Source organism: Oryx dammah, unplaced genomic scaffold (genome assembly GCF_014754425.2).
Source record: "Oryx dammah isolate SB20612 unplaced genomic scaffold, SCBI_Odam_1.1 HiC_scaffold_7, whole genome shotgun sequence".
NCBI classification, from domain to species: Eukaryota; Metazoa; Chordata; class Mammalia; order Artiodactyla; family Bovidae; genus Oryx; species Oryx dammah.
In genome coordinates, this window is record NW_024070191.1 from 1,455,793 (window position 1) to 1,475,373 (window position 19,581).

The following is a 19,581-nucleotide window of genomic DNA, read 5'->3' on the forward strand; positions in this document are numbered from 1 at the left end:
GTGAGGAGGCCGTGCCTGAGTGCGTGAGGAGGCCGTGCGCGAGGGCGTGCGGAGGCCGTGCCCGAGGGCGTGCGGAGGCCGTGCGCGAGTGCGTGCGGAGGCCGTGCGCGAGTGCGTGCGGAGGCCGTGCCCGAGGGCGTGCGGAGGCCGTGCGCGAGTGCGTGCGAAGGCCGTGCGCGAGTGCGTGCGAAGGCCGCGCCCGAGTGCGTGAGGAGGCCGCGCCCGAGTGCGTGCAGAGGCCGTGCGCGAGGGCGTGCGGAGGCTGTGTGCAGGGAGGCGCGTAGGTAGGGAAGGCATGCGTGAGGAGGGCTTGTGCGAAGAGGGGAGGACGCGAGAAGGCCGGAGGCGTGAGGAGTGTGTAAGCGCCACCCCGAGATAACGCCCCATCAGCCGTGCGTGGATTTGGGAAGCCTGAAGTCTGGGGACTGCCCCCGGGCGCGCTGTCCACATGCCTCGGGCCTCGCTTGACTGAGGGGTGTCCTAACCTGCGGGGGCCCTCCAGTTGGGGCAGATTTGGGGTTTTATCTTAATTTTCCGTTGTTTTGATACCAATTCCAGGCCCTTAGACCTGATACATCAGAGTCATCTCAGGACTTAAGCAGAGTATTTAATACCTGGGTTCAGTTCAGTTCAGTTGCTCAGTCGTGTCCGACTCTGTGCGACCCCATGAACTGCAGCACGCCAGGCCTCCCTGTCCATCACCAACTCCTGGAGTTCACTCAAACTCATGTCCATTGAGTCGGTGATACCATCCAGCCATCTCATCCTCTTTCGTCCCCTTGTCCTCCTGCCCTCAGTCTTTCCCAACATCAGGGTCTTTTCCAATGAGTCAGTTTTTCGCATCAGGTGGCCAAAGTATTGGAGTTTCAGTTTCAACATCAGTCCTTCCAATGGACACCCAGGACTGATCTCCTTTAGGATGGACTGGTTGGATCTCCTTGCAGTCCAAGGGACTCTCAAGAGTCTTCAACAGTACAGTTCAAAAGCATCAATCCTTCGGCGCTCAGCTTTCTTTATAGTCTAACTCTTATATCCATATATGACCACTGGAAAAACCATAGCCTTGACTAGACAGACCTTTTTTGACAAGTAATGTCTCTACTTCTGAATATGCTGTCTAGGTTGGTCATAACTTTCCTTCCAAGAAGTAAGCGTCTTTTAATTTCATGGCTGCAGCCACCATCTGCGGTGTTAGATCCCCCCAAGTTCCCAGATATTCTGACTCCAGACTTGAGAGTGTCTGGGACTCTGAATCTGACCCTCTATAGTTTGGGGGGAGGATCTAGAGCAAGGGGTCTGTGGGCTCATAGACACATCTGTGTGTGCTTTGAAACATCCGCCCTTTAAACATGTCACTCTGCTCCTCAGGTGTCCTTCAGGGTTGGTTTTTGTCTCCATCTCCTCCCGTGAGGAAAGGAATCACGCTGACGCAGCCAGGGGAGGCTTCTGCCACCAGGTGGCGCCGCGGTTCCTGGAAGGAGCCTCCCACTGCGCAGCTGAGGGCGGGGAAGAGCAACCTTGCTATGCTTTTTACGCCCTGCTTCCCGTTTACTGGCAAAACCAACTTTCCAAACTGTGTGTCAGCTGGACAGAAGTGCCAAGTGTCGTCCCTGGCTCCAGCAGGCACCTTGGGCCAGAAGCTTGTGCTTGCATGCCCTCGGGTCGTGGGAACAAACCCCAAAGTGATGTCACTGCTTCAAGTGCAGGCGTCTCAGATCTGAGGGGGTGGGGGCTGCTCCTGAAACGACCTTGGTGATTCACTCGCTGCGCTTCTAGCCTTCGAGGCTTTGAATGGCCTCAGAACAAAACAGATCTACACCTCCACCTTCCAAGGGCTTTTAGAAAAAACTTTGCAATAATGATTTTAGATAAGTGTTGCTAATACCATTCTTTGGGGGAAGACTGGAAAGGTTTTTTTTTTTTCTGAACTTAATATGTACACAAAGTGTACATTAACCCCATGTAGCTCCATGCTGGGCATGCAGAGCACACACAGTTCATTCTTGTATGAGTGAATGAAATTGTTATTAATGCCATGATTTTGCTCTGTTGCTCGAGTTGTGGTTTATAATTTATTGTTTTTAAAAAACAACAGAATTGTAGTGATGGGGAAGTATGTCTTATGCCCATCATTGTAGATCGTTAACATATTTTAAGGTCTTGGGAGGTTTCACTTACGTACTGTTTTGAACACGGAGAAACTTTATCAATAAGCCTCAACAGAAGTTAAATCTGTTTGCTGTGTTTTCCGAGGCAGTTTTTAACCATTGTGTTTTCAAACTCCCAACAGGTCGTAAGAAGGTACATTCTGGGCTCGATCGTTGACAGCGAGAAAAACTACGTGGATGCTCTTAAGAGAATATTGGAGGTAACCAAATATCATACTGTTTTGTCTTTCATGTCTTTTATGAATTATAAAATACTCAAATTTGCAAAGTTCTTAAACGATTCTGAGAGTTGTGTCTATGCATTGGCATCAAGAATCATGTGGTTTATTTGGACACACATGGAATTATAGGGCGAGCTTCTCTGTGTTTTTGTTGAACCTGAGAAAAGCCTGGGCTGTGCTTGTTGGTTTCTGCCTCAGCAATATGAGAAGCCGCTGTGGGAGATGGAGCCCAAGGTGCTGAGCGAGAGGAAGCTGAGGACCGTCTTCTTCCGGGTCAAAGAGGTGCTGCAGTGCCACTGCCTGCTCCAGATCGCGCTGGCTGGCCGCGTGGCTGAGTGGGACTCAGTGGAGATGATCGGAGATGTCTTCGTGGCCTCGGTAACGGGGCTGGTGCACACAGAGGGTCTGCAGGGCTCCCTTGGGCTCCCTCCCTTCTTCCTTGGATGCCTCAGGGTGGGTCTCCTGTTGGTGCAGGCCGGGCTGACCCTGGCTGAGCCTGGCCGGACACTGCGAACCTCCCATGGAGGCCGGTCTGTGGTCAGGAGGCTCTGTACTCCTGTGTGCACCTCGGGAAGGATGTGGACACATCACAGGCCCAGGTGCCCCGATGCGTCTCAGACCACACAGTGTCATCTCCATGTCAGGTCAGGAACCCAGGGCATCCGCACTCTGAGGCGCCAGACCTTCTGTCCACAAAGTGCCGGTCAGCAGCCGTTTAAAGGAGGATGTCTGTGCTTGTCATCTTTATATGACTGTAGTCAGGAACTTTCTTAACTGACAGCCAAACTGCCACGGCTTTGAGCTAGGAAGCACTGAAGTGCCCTGGGGTCAGCAGAGTAAGAGCCACAGGTTCCTAACAAGTCTGCTTAAAGAAAAAAAATATCACTCTTAGTCATAATGAAGTTTATTCCGTGAAAAGAGCACGGTGACGGAGAGGTTGCTTTTAGTGCAGGTTTCGCTCTTTCATCCTAAGCTTGGCGAGGAGGCAGTGAACCCTACGTTACTTTTATTTCTCAATTTCCTCTTGTGTTACAGTTTTCTAAATCCATGGTGCTGGATGCTTATAGTGAATATGTGAATAATTTCAGCACAGCTGTGGCAATCCTTAAGAAAACGTGTGCTACAAAACCTGCTTTCCTTGAATTTTTAAAGGTAAACACTTTAAATTTTTTTTTTGTTTTTTAACATCCTTTTGGCCTCCTGATGCAAAGAGCTGACTCACTGGAAAAGACCCTGATGCTGGGAAAGATTGAGGCCAGGAGGAGAAGGGGAAGACAGAGGATGAGACGGCTGGATGGCATCACCAACTCAGTGGATATGGGTTTGGGTGGACTCCGGGAGTTGGTGACAGACAGGGAGGCCTGGCGTGCTGCGGTTCATGGGGGTCACAAAAAGTTGGAAATGACTGAGTGACTGAACTGAACTGAACTGATAACAGGTTCGATGCCAAGTACTTTGTAGTGAAATTTTACCAAATTTCCCCTCTAAATGTATAATGTTATTTATTGTAATGATTTTAGCACTAATGGGACCCTCGTTATTGGATCAGTACCAGAAATAAAGATGAATTTTTAGTGGTAAAGTAGCTTCTTGAAAACCACCTTTGTACATCCTTAGAAGGATGCAGCCAGATGGGTCGAGGCAGAGACTGGAGACCAGACCCCAGACCCAGGGGCCGGCTGCCTGCTGCTGGTGACCTCAGGGTCAGGCTCTGGGATCTGGTCAGAGGGCTCTTTGGTCTCCAGGGCAGGCAGGGAGCAGACCCCCTGAGGATGAGCCCCACGGAGCTGGAAGGGCTCCGGGGTCTGCCCCTCCTCTGACCCTGGGGTGCACCCCACCCTCCCGGGAGTGGCTGCGGGAAGCTGTGGAGGTCCCTGGTGGGCGCTGTGGGTGGTGTGCGCTCCTCCCCAGGGCTGCGTCCGGCGGGCGGGTGGGCAGGTGGGCGGTGTGGTCTAAGCTGGGGTGACGGGCCTTGTCCCTGCAGCAGTGCCAGGAGTCCAGCCCTGACCGCATCACACTGCACAGCCTGATGACGAAGCCCATCCAGAGGTTCCCGCAGTTCATCCTGCTGCTCCAGGTGAGGCGCCCGCCGCCCCTCTGGGTCCTCGGGGGGACGGCAGGCTCTCAGCCCCGCTTCATCCTCTGGGTCGCTTATGTCAGGGCGGGCCTGGGGCGGGGGGCGGCGGGACGGGGTAGGAAGGGCAGTCTGTGAGGTCTCCAAGGTGACAGCGCCCGGCTCGTAGACGGCCCTCTCAGAACCTGACTCGGAATCTGGAGCTGGGCGCCTGGGTGCAGGAGGTGACCGCACTGTGCCCCCCAGGCAGATGGCACTCAAAGCCCAGTACTAGGACACACGCCTGGGAAGGAGATCTGAGCGTCTGTGGGTCCCCTCGCCACGCTGTTGCTGAGACCTGCAGCCTGACTGTTACCAGGGCAGAAGTTTCTGAGGTCCTGGCAAGCCGGCCAAGGGGTCCTTCCCTGGAAACGTGATCTTGTTTCCCTTCCCACCCCCGATTAATGAGTCAATTTTGTGTTTGCAAAAGGAGCTTCGAATGTTCAGCCAAAGCATGATTCACTGAGTTGGTTGTCCTTTCTCTGGGCTTATTTTATTCCCCAGAAGCAGCAGTGCCAGAACCCTCCTCCCCCCGCCCATGCTGGAGCCGCGCGATGAGGGGGCGGGTGTGCCTGGTGACCATCTGCCCCCTACCCGGCCTCACATGTCAGCCTCCCCCTGCCTTGTGTCTCCTGAAGGACATGCTGAAGAACACGCCCCGGGGACACCCCGACCGGCTGCCCCTACAGATGGCGCTGACGGAGCTTGAGACGCTGGCAGAGAAGCTGAATGAGAGGAAGAGAGACGCCGACCAGCGCTGTGAAATCAAGCAGATAGCAAAGGCCATCAACGAGCGGTACCTGAACAAGGTGGGCGCTTTTCCGCTCTGTAGGCTGTTTCCGCTGGTGCTAATGAGCTGTGCTCTCTGAGCCACTTATTATTAATCCTCCGGGACCTCGGTGGCGAGTCTCTCTGGGCCCAGAGCAGCTGACCAGGGTCCACAGAGAGCCCCTGGGTCGCACACCCTGGAAAGCGCACACAGAGCCCACCTGGTCTGAGCACTTTTTCTGGAAAGCAGCTCTTAGGCTGACCAGGTCCTCGGATGGACCCAGGGCCCAGGGAGGGTTAAGAGTCGCTCATCTAGCTGAATTTTACTTTCAAAACGCAGCATTCCCTGTTAGTCCTGCTTGAAGCATGGACGTTCACAGAAGCATAGGCAGTCACACACGGTCTTACCTGCCTCGTCCATGCGGGACCAAGCTGCATATGTCATGCAGAAGGGACCCAGAACTCAGTGTAAAGGTGGCTCCTCTGCAGAGCTGTGTCTCAGCTTCGTGTTTACAAGGTCGTGTTCCTGCCACGATAATCCGGTTTCACCTAGGCTGTGCCGTTTTTATTTGAAGCTCTTGCTCACAGGAAGCAGTTACTGGATACGAGCCGTGTTGGAGAATTATGTATAATAGTCTCTTTTGCCACAGTCACCTTTGTTTCTGTTAGCAGGGGTCCTTTCCTACCGGATACTAACACCTAGTAATCTAACTGCAAGCACTTTATGGTCGTACATTTTAAGCTCAGGTTTATAAGCAGAGAGTAGCGTTCACAGATGTTCTCAGCAGGGTTCGTGTTGTTTAAAGTCCTGCTTCCCCGTGGTACCCGGACGTGTGGGAACCCAGGGCAGCCGGCGTGCTCTGAGGGCGGTATCACTGATGGGTGAGTCAGCAACATTCAGCTTCGTCCCCGTGAGGTCGGCCAGCTGGGGTGGGTGTCTGGCCCAGGGATTCCTGGTTTCCTGCCAGGCTAAAGCACTAAAAAAAGTCTGCCTCCTGCATGAGTTAAGTCATTTTACCATTGAATCTGAAGCACCTTTCCTTTGGAAACAAAGAGTGTCTTGTTTGGCTCAGACAAGTAAAACATGGCCAGCCATGAGCAGTCAGGATGTTACGTCACTATGATATCCTTCGGGAGAAGTAAAAGCAGAGAATAAAAACTCCCACAGACTTTCCAGGTCGAGACAGTGTCCTGAGTAAAGGAAAGGTGGGGGTGACCGTCTCTGAAGACTGGAGTGTGTATTCTGAGGAGTCATTGAAAGAGAAGAGTTGCAGTGAATGACACGGGAAAATAAGTGAGCCTTCTGTGGCTGAGTCAGCATATCTTGGCTGGAGAAACTGAGCTCAAGGAAGGAAGTTAGATTCCCGCCACTGTTTAGATTCATTTAAAAAAATTGCAAGACTTTTCTGGTGGTCCAGTGGTTGAGATTCCGCCTTCCAATGTGGGTGGTGTGGGTTCAGTCCCTGGTCAGGGAGAGAAGATCCCACATGCAGCAGGATGCAGCAAACATTAAATAAGTCAGTTAAAAAACAATAGCATGGTTTTAAGGGAAAAGAAAAATGTTTTTAAAAGAGCCACTTTCTGAGCTCTATGCTGTACATGCACAGAGTGTGGTTGGAAACACAGGGTTTCTCTGTAAAGAAAAGAGAATCTATAAAACTTGGACACTATCTGCTCGTGTCTCTCATGAGGCTTCTTTCTCATCTTTTTTCTCTTCTTTGATGGATTTTGAATACCTAGCTTCTAAGCAGCGGCAGTCGCTACCTCATCCGCTCTGACGACGTGATAGAGACCGTCTACAATGACCGGGGGGAGATCATGAAAACCAAGGAGCGCCGGCTCTTCATGCTGAACGACGTGCTCATGTGCGCCACGGTCAGCGCCCGGTGAGTGGGCCGCCGGGGTCAGCCTGCGCAAGCTCTGTGGTCACGGGCCGAGCGGGTGGCGTGGCCCCTTCCTGCGGACACTGTGCAGAGCCCAGCTGGTGAGCATGTCGAGGGTCTCTGTGGCGTCTCCCGGCAAGAGAGGCCTGGAGACGCGTCCCCTTGGTTGTCGCTGAAACCAGGGCTCCCGCTTCTCGCAGCGCTTCCCACGACAGCAGTGCGGTGACGTCGGGCCAGAGGTACCTGCTGAAGTGGAGCGTCCCGCTCGGGCAGGTGGAGGTGGTCGAGTATGGCGGCGGCGAGGGCACGGCAGAGGGTGGCCGCTGTCCCGCGGGCCCTGCGCCCGAGAGCCTGCTGGCAGCCGGTGCCAAGTCCCGTGAGTGACGCTTCTGGGGCTGAAGCAGGAGGCGTGGGTGGCGCAGTCCTTACGGGGGATATGTGGGGAGTGTGGACACATGCCAGCCGGTGGCTCATCTCTGAGCGGTCCCCTTTTGGAGTTGGGAATGGGGGCGGGCCCTTGGGAAGTCATCAGTCTTTCTGATCCCCATCCTGAACTGTGCCCCCCACCCCCAGAAGCTGGGATGGGGCCCTGCTCTCTGCAGAGGGCGTGTCGTGTGGCTGCAGAGAGAGTCCCAGCGGGCGTGGGCTGGGCTGTGGGCTCAGCTCTCTGCCCTGTGTCTTTCTGTCTCCATGGGGGTCATGCCTGCCTGTGCCCCTCACAGAGGACTTGGGGAAGGGCCCGGCACCGGGCGGTGCTCAGCAGTCCTGCACACAGTGACTGTTAGGAAAAGGTCTGCGGACCCTAGAATTCGAACTTGGTGTCATAGTCGTAAATTGTTACTTTCATCTTCTGCTTTTTAAGTCTAGGTTAAAACCCGGCTAAATTGTACTCACTCACTGGCCTCAGCCCCTGAATTGTGGAGGACTTAAAGTACAGTGAAGGGGAACTTCCCATAAATTGTTTTGAAAGGTGTAGCTTTTCTGAGTGAGCACGCACGTTCACTTGGGTCTAGGGGGACAGGAAACAGGGCCTGCTGGGTCCCCGCTGACGTGGGGTCTGCTCACTGCTTGCTCATCTTCTTCGCCTGATGCTAACAGTCACGCGTCTGGTGAGCTGCTTGAGGAGCAAGCTTCGTGAGCACGTGCTGTTAAGACTCCCGAATTGCTGATGAAAACTCATGCTGCTGTTTAAACAGTGTGCGTACCATCTCAAGTAATAACCAGAATACCAGTAATAACCAGTAATAATCTTATCACAGGTTTTCCTAAGGAGGGACCAGCTGAGGAGTAGGGGGTAGGGAGGGAGAAATAGCCTCCAAATTGACTTGATTACTAACATTTTCACTTAATAAGGAGCAACATGAAGATGTGAAAGTTCTTAAAAATTTAGCTAAATGACTTGGAAGGATAGCAGATCCTATTACGTCTTGTTTTTGTGAACAAAAATAATGTTTCTGTGCCTATTACCATGGAAGCAAGCCCAAGATGTATTTGTGATCACGATCACCTCATTGTGTTAGATCTCCAGGGATGCCTTCGATCCATGAAATAGATGTTTTCCTGGGAACACTGCGTTCTCTTATTCCTCTTCTAATTTATGGTTCGTGTTGAGCCAGCTTAGAATAGGAGTCAAGTCAGCATGTTAAAAAGCAAAACGCAGGATGACTTGATTTTTAAAGTATGACACGCAATAAAAAACCCAGATTGGTTCACTGTTGCACTTGAGCCCTCGGTGATACCAGGAACTTCTCACCTGCCCCAGCAGATCAGGTACACAGTTCTCACTGTCCATCAGGAGACAGTGCGTCACTCTGCAGAGAACACCGTTGCTTTCATTCTGAGTTTAGGGTTGTCCAGCTGCTCAGCTCTGGCCTTACAAGGGCAGTACTGGCAAGTCTTTAATAGGACCGAGACCACTGACTGGCCCCCAGGTAGACCCTGGGACTGAGACGTTGCCATGGAGATGGGCCCCTAGATCCATCCCCATCCAATGGGCCTCTTCCTCGTACGGTTTCAATTACACACATGGTTGGACGCTGGAGAACAAAGCCTAAGGTTGGAAAAGGAAAACACGATCATTGCTGATAAGGTAGTAAAATATCTCCTCTTGGAACAGAGGCGAGCAGGGTGACCCTGACTGCTGATGCTGAGGGAATGCCAGCCTCTCGGGGAGAAAGGTTAGCCAGCGTATCCCCAGCCGGCCCGTGTCACGCGCGGGTGGTGACGGCTGGCCCCTGACCGCAGAAGAAAGGTTAGCCCGCGTATCCCCAGCCAGCCCGTGTCATGCGTGGGTGGCCTCTGACTGCGGTTTCCGGGTGGGGAGACTCCAGGTGGGGGAGCAGGCGTGGTCTCGGCCCAGGTGTCCCAGGGATGGGCGCTTTGCAGAGCTGCCACCCATTTAAAAGTCTCGGTTCTGTGTTAGATGTGCTACTTTTTAAAGCGTTTATTAATTTTAAAAATTATGGTACTCTCATATAGCACAGTTCACCCATTTTAAGTGCACGGTGAACAGACGGTGGGGGGCCAGGGTGTGCCGGGTGCTGAGCCTGGAATGGGGGGCTATGCTGACTTGGGGTCCTCTGCACACAGATGCGGTCAGCACTGTGGGCCCGGATATTCACCTGGGATTAGTGTGGGAACCTCTGTGGTTTCCCCAACTGTGGAGTGGGTCTGATTTCTAGCTCTGAGCTGTGAAAGGTGAGTGGGGGAGTAAATGGTCTTTAAAAGGCCTTCTCGGTTAGAACTAAGGTCTGCTAATTCTAGAAGTGTGGCCCGACGGAACTTAGGTCAGGGCCCTCTGGGGCTTTTCCCAGCTCCGGGACAGAGCGTGATGCTGTCCGGCGCTTACAGAGATGCTGAAAATGGTCCAGGTGTTTGTCCCACGGCAGCAGTGATGAAGGATTTGTCCAGGTTCACCCTGGAGGGAGGGCAGGTCCTGTGGGGCGGACAGTGAGTTGCCCACATGGACAGGGTCCGCCCCTTGACCCCAGCACCAGGCTGAGCGCGGGGTTCCTTCAGTGGGTCTGGGCAGCTGGGAGCCTCCTGTCCGTGAGCCGCTCACGGGCCAGCCTGCCTCAGTCGTGCTGGAGTTTTCACAGAACAGCTGCAGCGCCCTTGCTGATGTCTCTCCTGATGCTCCCGCGCTTCTCATCCCAAGCTATTTTGAGAAGCTGAGTTGGAAACCCTGCTCCCCAGTGTTCACATGACTGTTGTGCTGTTTGAATGACTCTTTTCTGAAGTTCAGTGCTGCAGGCTGGGCTGCTGTCGAGTGGTGGGGACAGCGTAGGCCTCCCTGCCTGGCAACCACAGCTGTGGGAGGAGGGCCCTGCAGAGCCGGGATGGAAGGCGCCTCCGCCCTGTACCCTGCCTCTCCTTGGGGGGGTGCCACGTGAGGCCTCAAGCTTTCCACTAGGTGTGGAGCCTTGCAAGCCAGAGGCCCTCGGCTGGTTTAAGTTCAGGAAGTTATTTTGCAAAATTTTGTGCCCACCACGTCTTAGTTTAACTCTGCTTCATGCTATCGCAGGAGGCGGGTTTATGAGGAAATAAATTTCCCTTATGGAGAAAATCAGGTGACACTGGCTTCTTCACTTAGGAGTCTCAGTCTCAGTCTCAGTCTCAGTCTCAGTCTCAGTCTCAGTCTCAGTCCAGTTCCCACAAATGGCCCTTAGACCACCCCCAGTTTGCAAGAAATTGTGCCAGGTGGGCACCGTGGTGGGTGTTGAGGGGCTGTGTCCACAACACGGGCACTTGGGGGGCCTTTGTGAGCTGTCAGAACCTCAGAGACATATACACAGATGGGGAAGGCGTTGCCACCTGGCCGCTGGCCTGTCCTGAGGGCAGGTTCCTGAAACGTTTCAGCAGCGGGGAGCAGTTGTGCAAATTCTGATGCATGTCATTTTGGGAAAATCACTCCTGTTGATTTCTACGTAGTTACTTAATGCTCACAATTGGCAGTGAAAACGAGGCATGGCTGGGCTTCTGTCCCAAGGGGAGATGCGTGCTTGGGCACGGCTGAAGCTATGGGCAGAGGGGCTGTGTGGGGCACTGGCAGCCACTTGCGGTGCCTCCCTGTCTGGGAGCGGGCACAGACCAGGGAGACCTGCGGTGGATTGGGGTGACGTGCACATCAGGAGCCGGGGGCGCCCCCACCATCCTGCTGGCCTCTGCGGCCTCCTTGTTGCCCAGTTCCCCCTGCCTGGGGAGCCCTGGTCCTGGAGGCCCCCGGGACGCGGTGTGTGCTGGGTGCCTGGGGTGACTCAGGGCCCTCGGGCACAGAGCTGCTGCTGGCCGTGTCTGCCAAGCCCCAGCCCGCACCCCTGGGGGGTCTCTGGGCGCAGTTGCTGCATCCTTGACCACACAGACTCCGCTTGGCTTTCCAACCCTGAGATTTCAAGCCTGTCGCGGTTTCCATGGAGACGGGCTTGGTGAGAAGCCGTCTGCTTCCCGGGAGCCATGAGGTCTGGGTGGGGCCACGGTGGTCAGTGTTGCTCCATCCACGTGATTTCCTGCTTTGCGAGGATGCTTCTGTGGTTCTGACCCGTCACCATCCAGCACGGGGTGCAGGGAACTTCGTGCTGTTAGAGCTTTTCTGGAAAGTCTCAGATTACTTCAAAATGAAAGGTCAGAAACGGAAAAGCATCTCCTTACCTAGAAACATTCACCTTTAAAAATCTCTGGGTGCGCTAGACTCCGTTCTCGAGTCTCCTTCCTCGAGCCCTGGCGGGAACCCGCTGGGATTTGTGCGCTTTAGTTTTTTAGTATCGTTTGGCTGCGCCGAGCCTTAGCTGCCACACGGGATCTTCCGTTGCAGCCTGTGGGATCTAGTTCCCTGACCAGGGGTGAAGCCTGGGCCCCCTGCCTTCAGGGCCACTGGAGCACAGGGCAGGCCTCAGCGTGCGCCTCTTGCTGCCTGTGTTGCAGATCGAGTCTACGTGGGGCCGGGGCAGCTGTATCAAGACCTCCAAAACTTGCTGCATGACCTCAGCGTCATCGGTCACATCACTCAGCTGGTCGGAAACCTCAAAGGAAACTATCAGGTGACGGCCGAATCTTGGGTTTACATTCTGTTTTAGTTTCCCAACCATTGTCAGAAGGGGGGACTGGAGTTACTCCAAGCCTTGATCCGGCTGTGTCTCCCGTTTCCGAGGAGCTGAAGCCTTCCGGTGTAACTGTCTTCGCGTTGAGGCTGACTCAAGCCTCCGTTCTCTTAGAATCGTCCCGGCACCATGTGACCCTCCTCCCAAAGGAGCCTTTTTCCTGACGTGAGAAGTGTTACTGGTCTCCCTGGGTCTCTCATGTCACGGCATTGCTTTCTTTCTCTCCCTCAGTTCGGTGCTGTCTTCCTAACACCTTTCCGTGCGCTTGTGCGTCTCCTCCTAGAACCTGAACCCGTTGGTGGCCCAGGACTGGATGTCCGGCTTACAGAGGCTGATTCTGAAGAAGGAAGAGGAGATCCGAGCGGCCGACTGCTGCCGGGTGCAGCTGCAGCTTCCGGGGAAGCAGGACAAGTTAGTGGGCCTCAGCGGGGGGCCTGCGAGCTCGGTCCTCTGTCCCAACCTGCTCGTCTTCACGGTTCGGGGACCGTATCCTACAGGCAGGCCCCAGGACTGGGTTTCACGCGTTGGAGCCCACTTGCAGAGTAAACGGCCTTCCCTTCTCCCTGCAGGTCTGGCCGGCCGACTTTCTTCACCGCTGTGTTCAACACCTTCACTCCTGCCATCAAGGAGTCCTGGATCAACAGCCTGCAGATGGCCAAGCTCGCCCTGGGTAAGACGGGTTGAGGTCAGCTGATGAAACGAGGGGTGGCATGCGTTCCTCTCTTATGATGGGTGCATGCCCAGGAGGGTAAGACCGCGGCTGGGAAGGGAGCTTGAGAAGGGGTTCGTCTGGTCACCCTCAAGAACGTCCTCACCTCTGTCCGTTCTCCCCGGCGGCTGCAGAGGAGGAGAACCACCTGGGCTGGTTTTGCGTGGAGGACGACGGGAACCAGATCAGGAAGGAGAGACACCCACTTCTCCTGGGACACATGCCTGTGACGGTGGCCAAGCAGCAGGAGTTCAAGGTGGGGCCCGGGCAGCCTTGGGCGTGGCCTCTGGGCTGGCGTGTGTAGAGATCCTGCAGGACTGGGGTGCTTCAGGCCAGAGCCTGCTCGTCTCGGCCGCTGCCCCGCCCTCCTCCCAGGCCCCTCACCCAGCAGCTGGGCTCCCACGTGGGTCATCGTTGGGGGCCCTCTGCCGGCCTGGGGTGTGGGGCCCACTCTTTACTGAAGCAAACCCCATCTCGAGGTGGCCTGGTACTTGTGTGCCTGTGCTGTGCACTCAGGCAGGATGACCAGCGACTGCTGTGGCTGCTGAGACACGTGGGTGCATCTTTCTTTAAGAGACATGTTACTATTTCCCATGCGGTCTCTGGCTGACACTCAGACCTGGAGCTACGGGACCCGTGCAGTGGCAGAGCCCGCTCCCTAGGAGAGGCATGGGCCTGTCGATGTGGCCTCCCCAGTGGCGATGCAGCCCCCGGGCACACTGAGGCATTTGCTTCTAAAATCGAAGTCTCTGCATTTCCTCTCTTAGTCTTTGTCATTTCCGTGGCTTATGTCAGACACTGTTATCTGTTAAAAGACTTGCCTTCCAGCCTCCTCTGTGTCCCATTTTAAATTCTGGTCTTTGATTTTATTCCCCTTTAGATTGAATGTGCTGTTTATAATCCTGAGCCATACCTGAATAATGAGAATCAGTCAGACTCGTTTTCCATGGCTCATGGTTTCCTGTGGGTAAGACACCTTTGCTTGTTTTTAATTCAGGTTCGTGAAGAATCCATATCCACAGTTAATGAGATGAAAAAATGACAGGGCCGTCCCATAGATTGCTGTTACTGGTCAGTGTGCTATAAACATGGAAGATCCAGATGGGAAAAGGACAATCCCAGAGTGAAATGTTTCACTTTTTTATTTTTCAAATAAAACCTCCAGATTAATTTCAGTCCAAAGACAACTAACTTAAATAATAGAAGTATTTAAATTTTTTTTTTCTTTCAACTGGGGCAGTTCTCGCCCCTTTTCTCCTCTTTTTATATCCTTGTTTTGTTAGGTAAGGCCTGGTATAAGACTGATTCTCATCCGTATTTCCAGACTTTGAATTACATATCAGTGGGCCTCTACTATAGTGCTAGGTGTTCAGGTTTTAAAGGATATAAATGTGACTTTTACAAGAGCAAAACTGTTCTCTCGTTACTTAAGTAAAGGAAAAGGTTATGTCATTGAATGCAGAGGGTGGCAGAGGGAGCATACGTGGAAGGTCATTCCACGCTGTTGGGAGTTGGTTCCCACTCCAGAGCCGTGGCCGTGGGGAGTCGGCTGTGCAGGCACCGTGGGAGCCCCCTGCTCACCTCTCCCCCCGACCCCCAGATTGGGAGCTGTACCAGTCAGATGGGCCAGATCGCCATCGTCTCCTTCCACAACTCCAGCCCCAAGGTCATCGAGTGCTTCAACGTGGAGTCCCGCGTGCTCTGCATGGTGTACGTGCCCGCCGAGGACAGGCCCCGCGAGCCCGAGGGCGGGGGCCGGGTGCTGGGCGTGCCCGCCGTCTGCCTGGGGACGGAGGAGGGCAGGTGAGCGCCTCCCTCGGCCCTGGGCCTTGCCACTGCCCGTCCCTGGCGGCTCTGCTGGGGTCTGTGTGGTGAGGGTGGAGCAAGCTGGGACTCAACTCTGAAGGAGCCCCTGTGTGGGACGTTCCCGGGGAACCCCAGGGGGCGGCAGCACCTGACCGGGAGAGTTCTAGTTCCTGCTGCCCTTTGCCGCGGACGCACTTTCTGCTGATCACACTTCTAAGTGCACATCACTCTTAGACTTCGGGATGAAACAGCTGAGCTGTGTTAACCTCACGCTGAGCATCGTTCAGAGTTTAAAGGGAAGTTGCGTTGACTTTCCTAGTGTGAAGTCCCTAGATCTGTAGGAAGAACTAGGCTTATAAAAGAATCCAGAACTTGTCTTTTAAAAGAGAAGAGAGAGATCAGAGGGTCAGCAGCCTTTTCAGTGCAACCAGGTATTTGCAGAAGGAGCGGGAGGTGGGGAAGGGCGGGCTGGTGTGGACAGGGTTCTCCTGCTTGGTGGTCCTGCCCTTCTGTGTGAGCAAGCGCCCACTGGGTGATGCGTTTCTCAGCATCTCCATCTACAAGAGCAGCCAAGGCTGCAAGAAGGTGCGGCTACAGCACTTCTTCACTCCGGAGAAGTCCACGGTCATGAGCCTGGCCTGCACAGCCCAGAGCCTGTACACCGGCCTGGTCAACGGCACCGTGGCCGTCTACGCCAGAGCGGACGGTGAGTGTCCCAGGGCGCGCCTGCACAGAGGTGTCACTGCTGCATCTGGGGTTGGGGGTTCACTCCAGGCCGAGCGGCAGTCCCATCAGTACCTGCCACCCCGCATCCCGAGGCTCCTGTGACTCAGTCGGTCCTGAGGGGAGGACGTGGACAGAGGCCGGCTGCCCGGCACAGCACCAGCTGTTGGGTTAGGGTTAGGCCGCCCGGCACACCACCAGCTGTTGGGTTAGGGTTAGGGTTAGGCCACCCAGCACAGCACCAGCTGTTGGGTTAGGGTTAAGGTTAGGCTGCTCAGCACAGTGCCAGCTGTTGGTTTAGGGTTAGGCCGCTCAGCACAGCGCAAGCTGTTAGGTTAGGGTTAGGCTGCTCAGCACAGTGCCAGCTGTTGGGTTAGGGTTAGGCCATCCAGCACAGCGCCAGCTGTTGGGTTAGGGTTAGGGTTAGGCTGCCTGGCACAGCACCAGCTGCTGGGTTAGGGTTAGGCTGCCCAGCACAGTGCCAGCTGTTGGGTTAGGGTTAGGGTTAGGCTGCCCGGCACCGCGCCAGCTGCTGGGTTAGGGTTAGGCTGCCTGGCACCACGCCAGCTGCTGGGTTAGGGTTAGGCTGCCCGGCACAGCGCCAGCTGCTGGGTTAGGGTTAGGCTGCCCGGCACAGCACCAGCTTTTGGGTTAGGGTTAGGCCACTCAGTGCAGCGCCAGCTGTTGCACACACTTCACTGTGTCCTAGAGCAGAAGCCCGTGGCCCTGGGCAGGGGTGGGTTAAGGCCTGCGCTGAACTCCTGCAGAGGATGAGGGGCGCGGCAGGATCCAGGGACCCTCGGGGAGATTTCACTCTGCAGAGGACCCATCGTTTCGCTCCTGCTTGGTGTGATTTCATGTTTAAATACACATTTATTTGGAATCACATGAGTGTTTATCATGGGATTCTCTCTGCTTCTCTTCTCTGCGAACTTTGTTCACCATTACTCAAGTTGTTTTTTCTGCTGCTCCAGTAGAGTTTAAATTTCATAGGAACTATTGACTATTTGAAAGTTTGAAATGACTATGGTATATTTGGTCTCCAACTTGATTTGGGGTGTCTATGTCCATTTCTTCCAGTGTTACGAATTTATTCAGGCTTTATTTTTGTTTATTGGGTGAACTTAAACCTACCCCTCCCCAAAGTTAACTGAGATATGACTGACATATAACACTGTAAGTTTGAGGTACACCGTGTCTTGACTTGATACACGTACATGTTACAAAGTGGTCACCACCACCTGCTAGCCCTCACCCCCATTGCATCGCCCCCGTCGCATCATGTGCTAGCCATTGCTCTTTTTGTTCTGAGAACATTTAAGGTCCTTTCTCTTAACAAGTTTCAAGTATGTTGTTAACTGTAACCGTAATGCTGTGCGTTATATCCTCAGAACTTTTCGTCTTATAACTGAAGTCTGTGCCCTTTGGCTAACATCTCCCTGTCTCCGCCACCCCCAGCCCCTGGCAACCACCCTTCTACTCCGTTTCTATGAGTTTGGCTCTTTTAGATTCCACATATAAGTGAGACCATAACAGTGTTTCCTTTTCTCTGACCCATTTCACTTAGCATCGAGTCCTGCTGGTCCATCCATGCTCTCACAAATGGCAAGATTTCATTCTTCCTTATGGCTGAGTACTATTGTATTGCGTGTATGCATATCACGTTTTCTGTATCTGTTCATCCGTCAGCAGCTTAGGTTGCTTCTGTGTCTTGGCTGTTGTAAATGCTGCAGTGAACGTTGAAGGGTGTGTTATCATTTCAGAGTGGTGTTTCTGTTCTGTGTGGATTGATACGTGCCCAGCAGTGGCGCTGCTGGAGCGTGTGGTAGTTCTTTGCAGCTTTCTGAGGAACCTCCATACCTTTCTCCACGGTGGCTGCACCAGCTTACATTCCCAGCAGCAGTGGACAAGGCTTGTCTTTCCTCTGCATCCTCAGCAGTACTTGTTATTTCTTGTCTGTTTGGTGATGGCCATTCTGACAGTTGTGAGGTGGTATTTCACTGCGGGTTTGGCTTACATTTCCCTGATGATGAGTGATGCTGAGCATCTTTTTATGTACCTGTTAGCCATCTGTGTGTCATCTTTGAAGAAATGTCAGTTTGAGAAATGAATTTGAATGAAATTGGAAGAAATATTTTCTTTTAAGATGGATCCTGGGATTCCGAGCCTCAAACGGTGATTAAGTTAGGCGTCCTCCCAGTTCGAAGTCTGCTCTTGATGGAAGACACGCTCTGGGCGGCGTCTGGAGGTCAAGTTTCCATCATCAGCGTGGAGACTCTCGCCGTGGAGGTAAGTTGTTTTAAGTGGCAACGCCGTGTGGGAAAGACGCGTGTACCAGCGCACTGACTTCCCAGAAAGTGGCTGAGGTGCGCCCCTCGCCTGTAGAAAGCTCAGGCAGCGTCTTGCCTGCGGCCACTGCGCTAAAGGGAAAGCCCTCCTAGTTTGGCATGGGAAGAAGGATTAACTTGAGGATCCCACAGCCCTTTTCCAGCCACACTCATGGGATAATTATGCATTGCATACCTGCTGATTAGTATTAATGTTACTTTAAAAAATGTGTTCGGTAGGAACATAGTGGGAAGTCTTCAGGGACATGTGGAAGCTTAGTGTTTGATTGAAGAGCTGTTTCTCATCAGTGCGGTAACCAGATTTATTCAGTAGAGATGACAGCTGTTGGAGAAATCAGAGCTGAGTCTCAGACCCCGACTCTTTACCCTAGAGGCATTGTGGATGGAGGGACGTTAGAGCCCAAACAAAGCCACAGACACAAGGTGCAGACAGTGGGGTGTGCTGGCCATTGGACCACAAGCCACTCCTCCGTGTTTCTGACGTGACCTCCCTGGGGCCTGCAGGACAGAGCCTCCTCTGGTGACAAAGGGTCAGCGCTCAGCAGGAGAGGAGACGGGGCTGATGGCAAGAGCAGAGGCAGGAGAGAAACCTGGCTTTGCCCAGTATTTTCTGTTTGTTTTTCATTTGGCTGTGCCGCACAGCTTGCAGGATTGTGGTTCTGCTACCAGGGATTGAAGCCAGGGTCCCAGCAGTGAAGGTGCTGAGTCCCCACCATTGGACCTCCAGGGGAATCCCTGCTCAGTGTTTGTGTAGTGACTTGTTTCTGCTTCTATGCATCTGCTCCTTACTTCACATACCTCAGGGTAGTAAGACACCCTCAGTGACGCGTGAAGTCACTGACCACAGCACCTGTGCAGGAGACTCATCAGCGTGGAAACCTCTTGCTGGAACCACGTTTCCCCGCTGTGTACCTCCACAGCATCACCTTATCAGTCAGCTAGTGAGAGTCAGAGTTCACATCCCGGTCAGCCCCACACTGCACGGTGGTCGTATTTCAATTTCTTTTCACACAGAAGGAATAATAATATAACAACCTTTCATTAGAAGAGGGGTCCCCAACCTCCAGGGTCTAGTGCCTGCTGACCTGAGGTGGAGCTGATGTGATGATAGAAGTAGCGTGCACAGCAAATGTAACGCGCTTGTCTCATTCCAAAACTACTCCCCCTCCACCCGTGGAAAAATTGTCTTCCATGAAATCACTCCCGGTGCCACCAATGCTGGGGACCGCTGCTTTAGGACATTTCTCCAAAACCCGTGCATTAGTTTTGTCAGAAGTTTATACCAAAAGCTGGAAAGGTGGTTTCTGTAGCCACCACCAGGGCAATTCCAGGCTAACGTAACAGTACGACTTTATAATCATCAGAATATATTCCATTCAAAAATTCCAAAGAGTGTGTATGCTGTAAATCTTGGATACTCAGAAATAGTATATTTGGATTTAAGTAAGAGCCTCCTTTCTGTGCATTTTTAGTACCAAAATGAGTAGATGTATTTATATAGAGAGAAGCTGTTATTAAAAATGTAACTTGTCCTGTGGTTCCGTCGTGCAGGGAGACCACAGTGGGCTGTTGGCGTAGCCCTAGAGATCTGAATCACGGTGGCCTCCACCCTCTTTGGTGAGGGTTGGGGGTGTAGGGTAAATGTAGGCAGCTGCTGCTGGGAGAGTTCCCGGAGGTGCTGTGGGCAGTCATGGCGTGCTGCCGTGACGGTCATGAGGCTGCACTCTTTCTGGGTTGGGTCAAGCA

At 53.5% G+C, this 19,581-nt stretch overlaps 1 protein-coding gene across 3 annotated transcripts in view; it reads left to right on the forward strand.

The window, feature by feature from the left end:
- Nucleotides 1–19,581, forward strand: part of ARHGEF10 (Rho guanine nucleotide exchange factor 10) — a 61,332-nt gene that overhangs the window by 30,697 nt on the left and 11,054 nt on the right. For 2 of the 3 annotated variants that reach the window (XM_040243205.1, XM_040243202.1), the window contains 15 exons: nt 2,291–2,368; nt 2,588–2,767; nt 3,425–3,541; nt 4,374–4,466; nt 5,141–5,311; nt 7,011–7,156; nt 7,354–7,529; nt 12,074–12,189; nt 12,533–12,660; nt 12,819–12,919; nt 13,093–13,214; nt 13,839–13,925; nt 14,559–14,761; nt 15,313–15,470; nt 17,634–17,776. In XM_040243205.1, coding sequence (XP_040099139.1) covers nt 2,291–2,368; nt 2,588–2,767; nt 3,425–3,541; nt 4,374–4,466; nt 5,141–5,311; nt 7,011–7,156; nt 7,354–7,529; nt 12,074–12,189; nt 12,533–12,660; nt 12,819–12,919; nt 13,093–13,214; nt 13,839–13,925; nt 14,559–14,761; nt 15,313–15,470; nt 17,634–17,776 — 2,019 coding nt within the window. The remainder of the gene's footprint in view (nt 1–2,290; nt 2,369–2,587; nt 2,768–3,424; nt 3,542–4,373; nt 4,467–5,140; nt 5,312–7,010; nt 7,157–7,353; nt 7,530–12,073; nt 12,190–12,532; nt 12,661–12,818; nt 12,920–13,092; nt 13,215–13,838; nt 13,926–14,558; nt 14,762–15,312; nt 15,471–17,633; nt 17,777–19,581) is intronic. The other variant, XM_040243204.1, reaches the window with a different exon arrangement.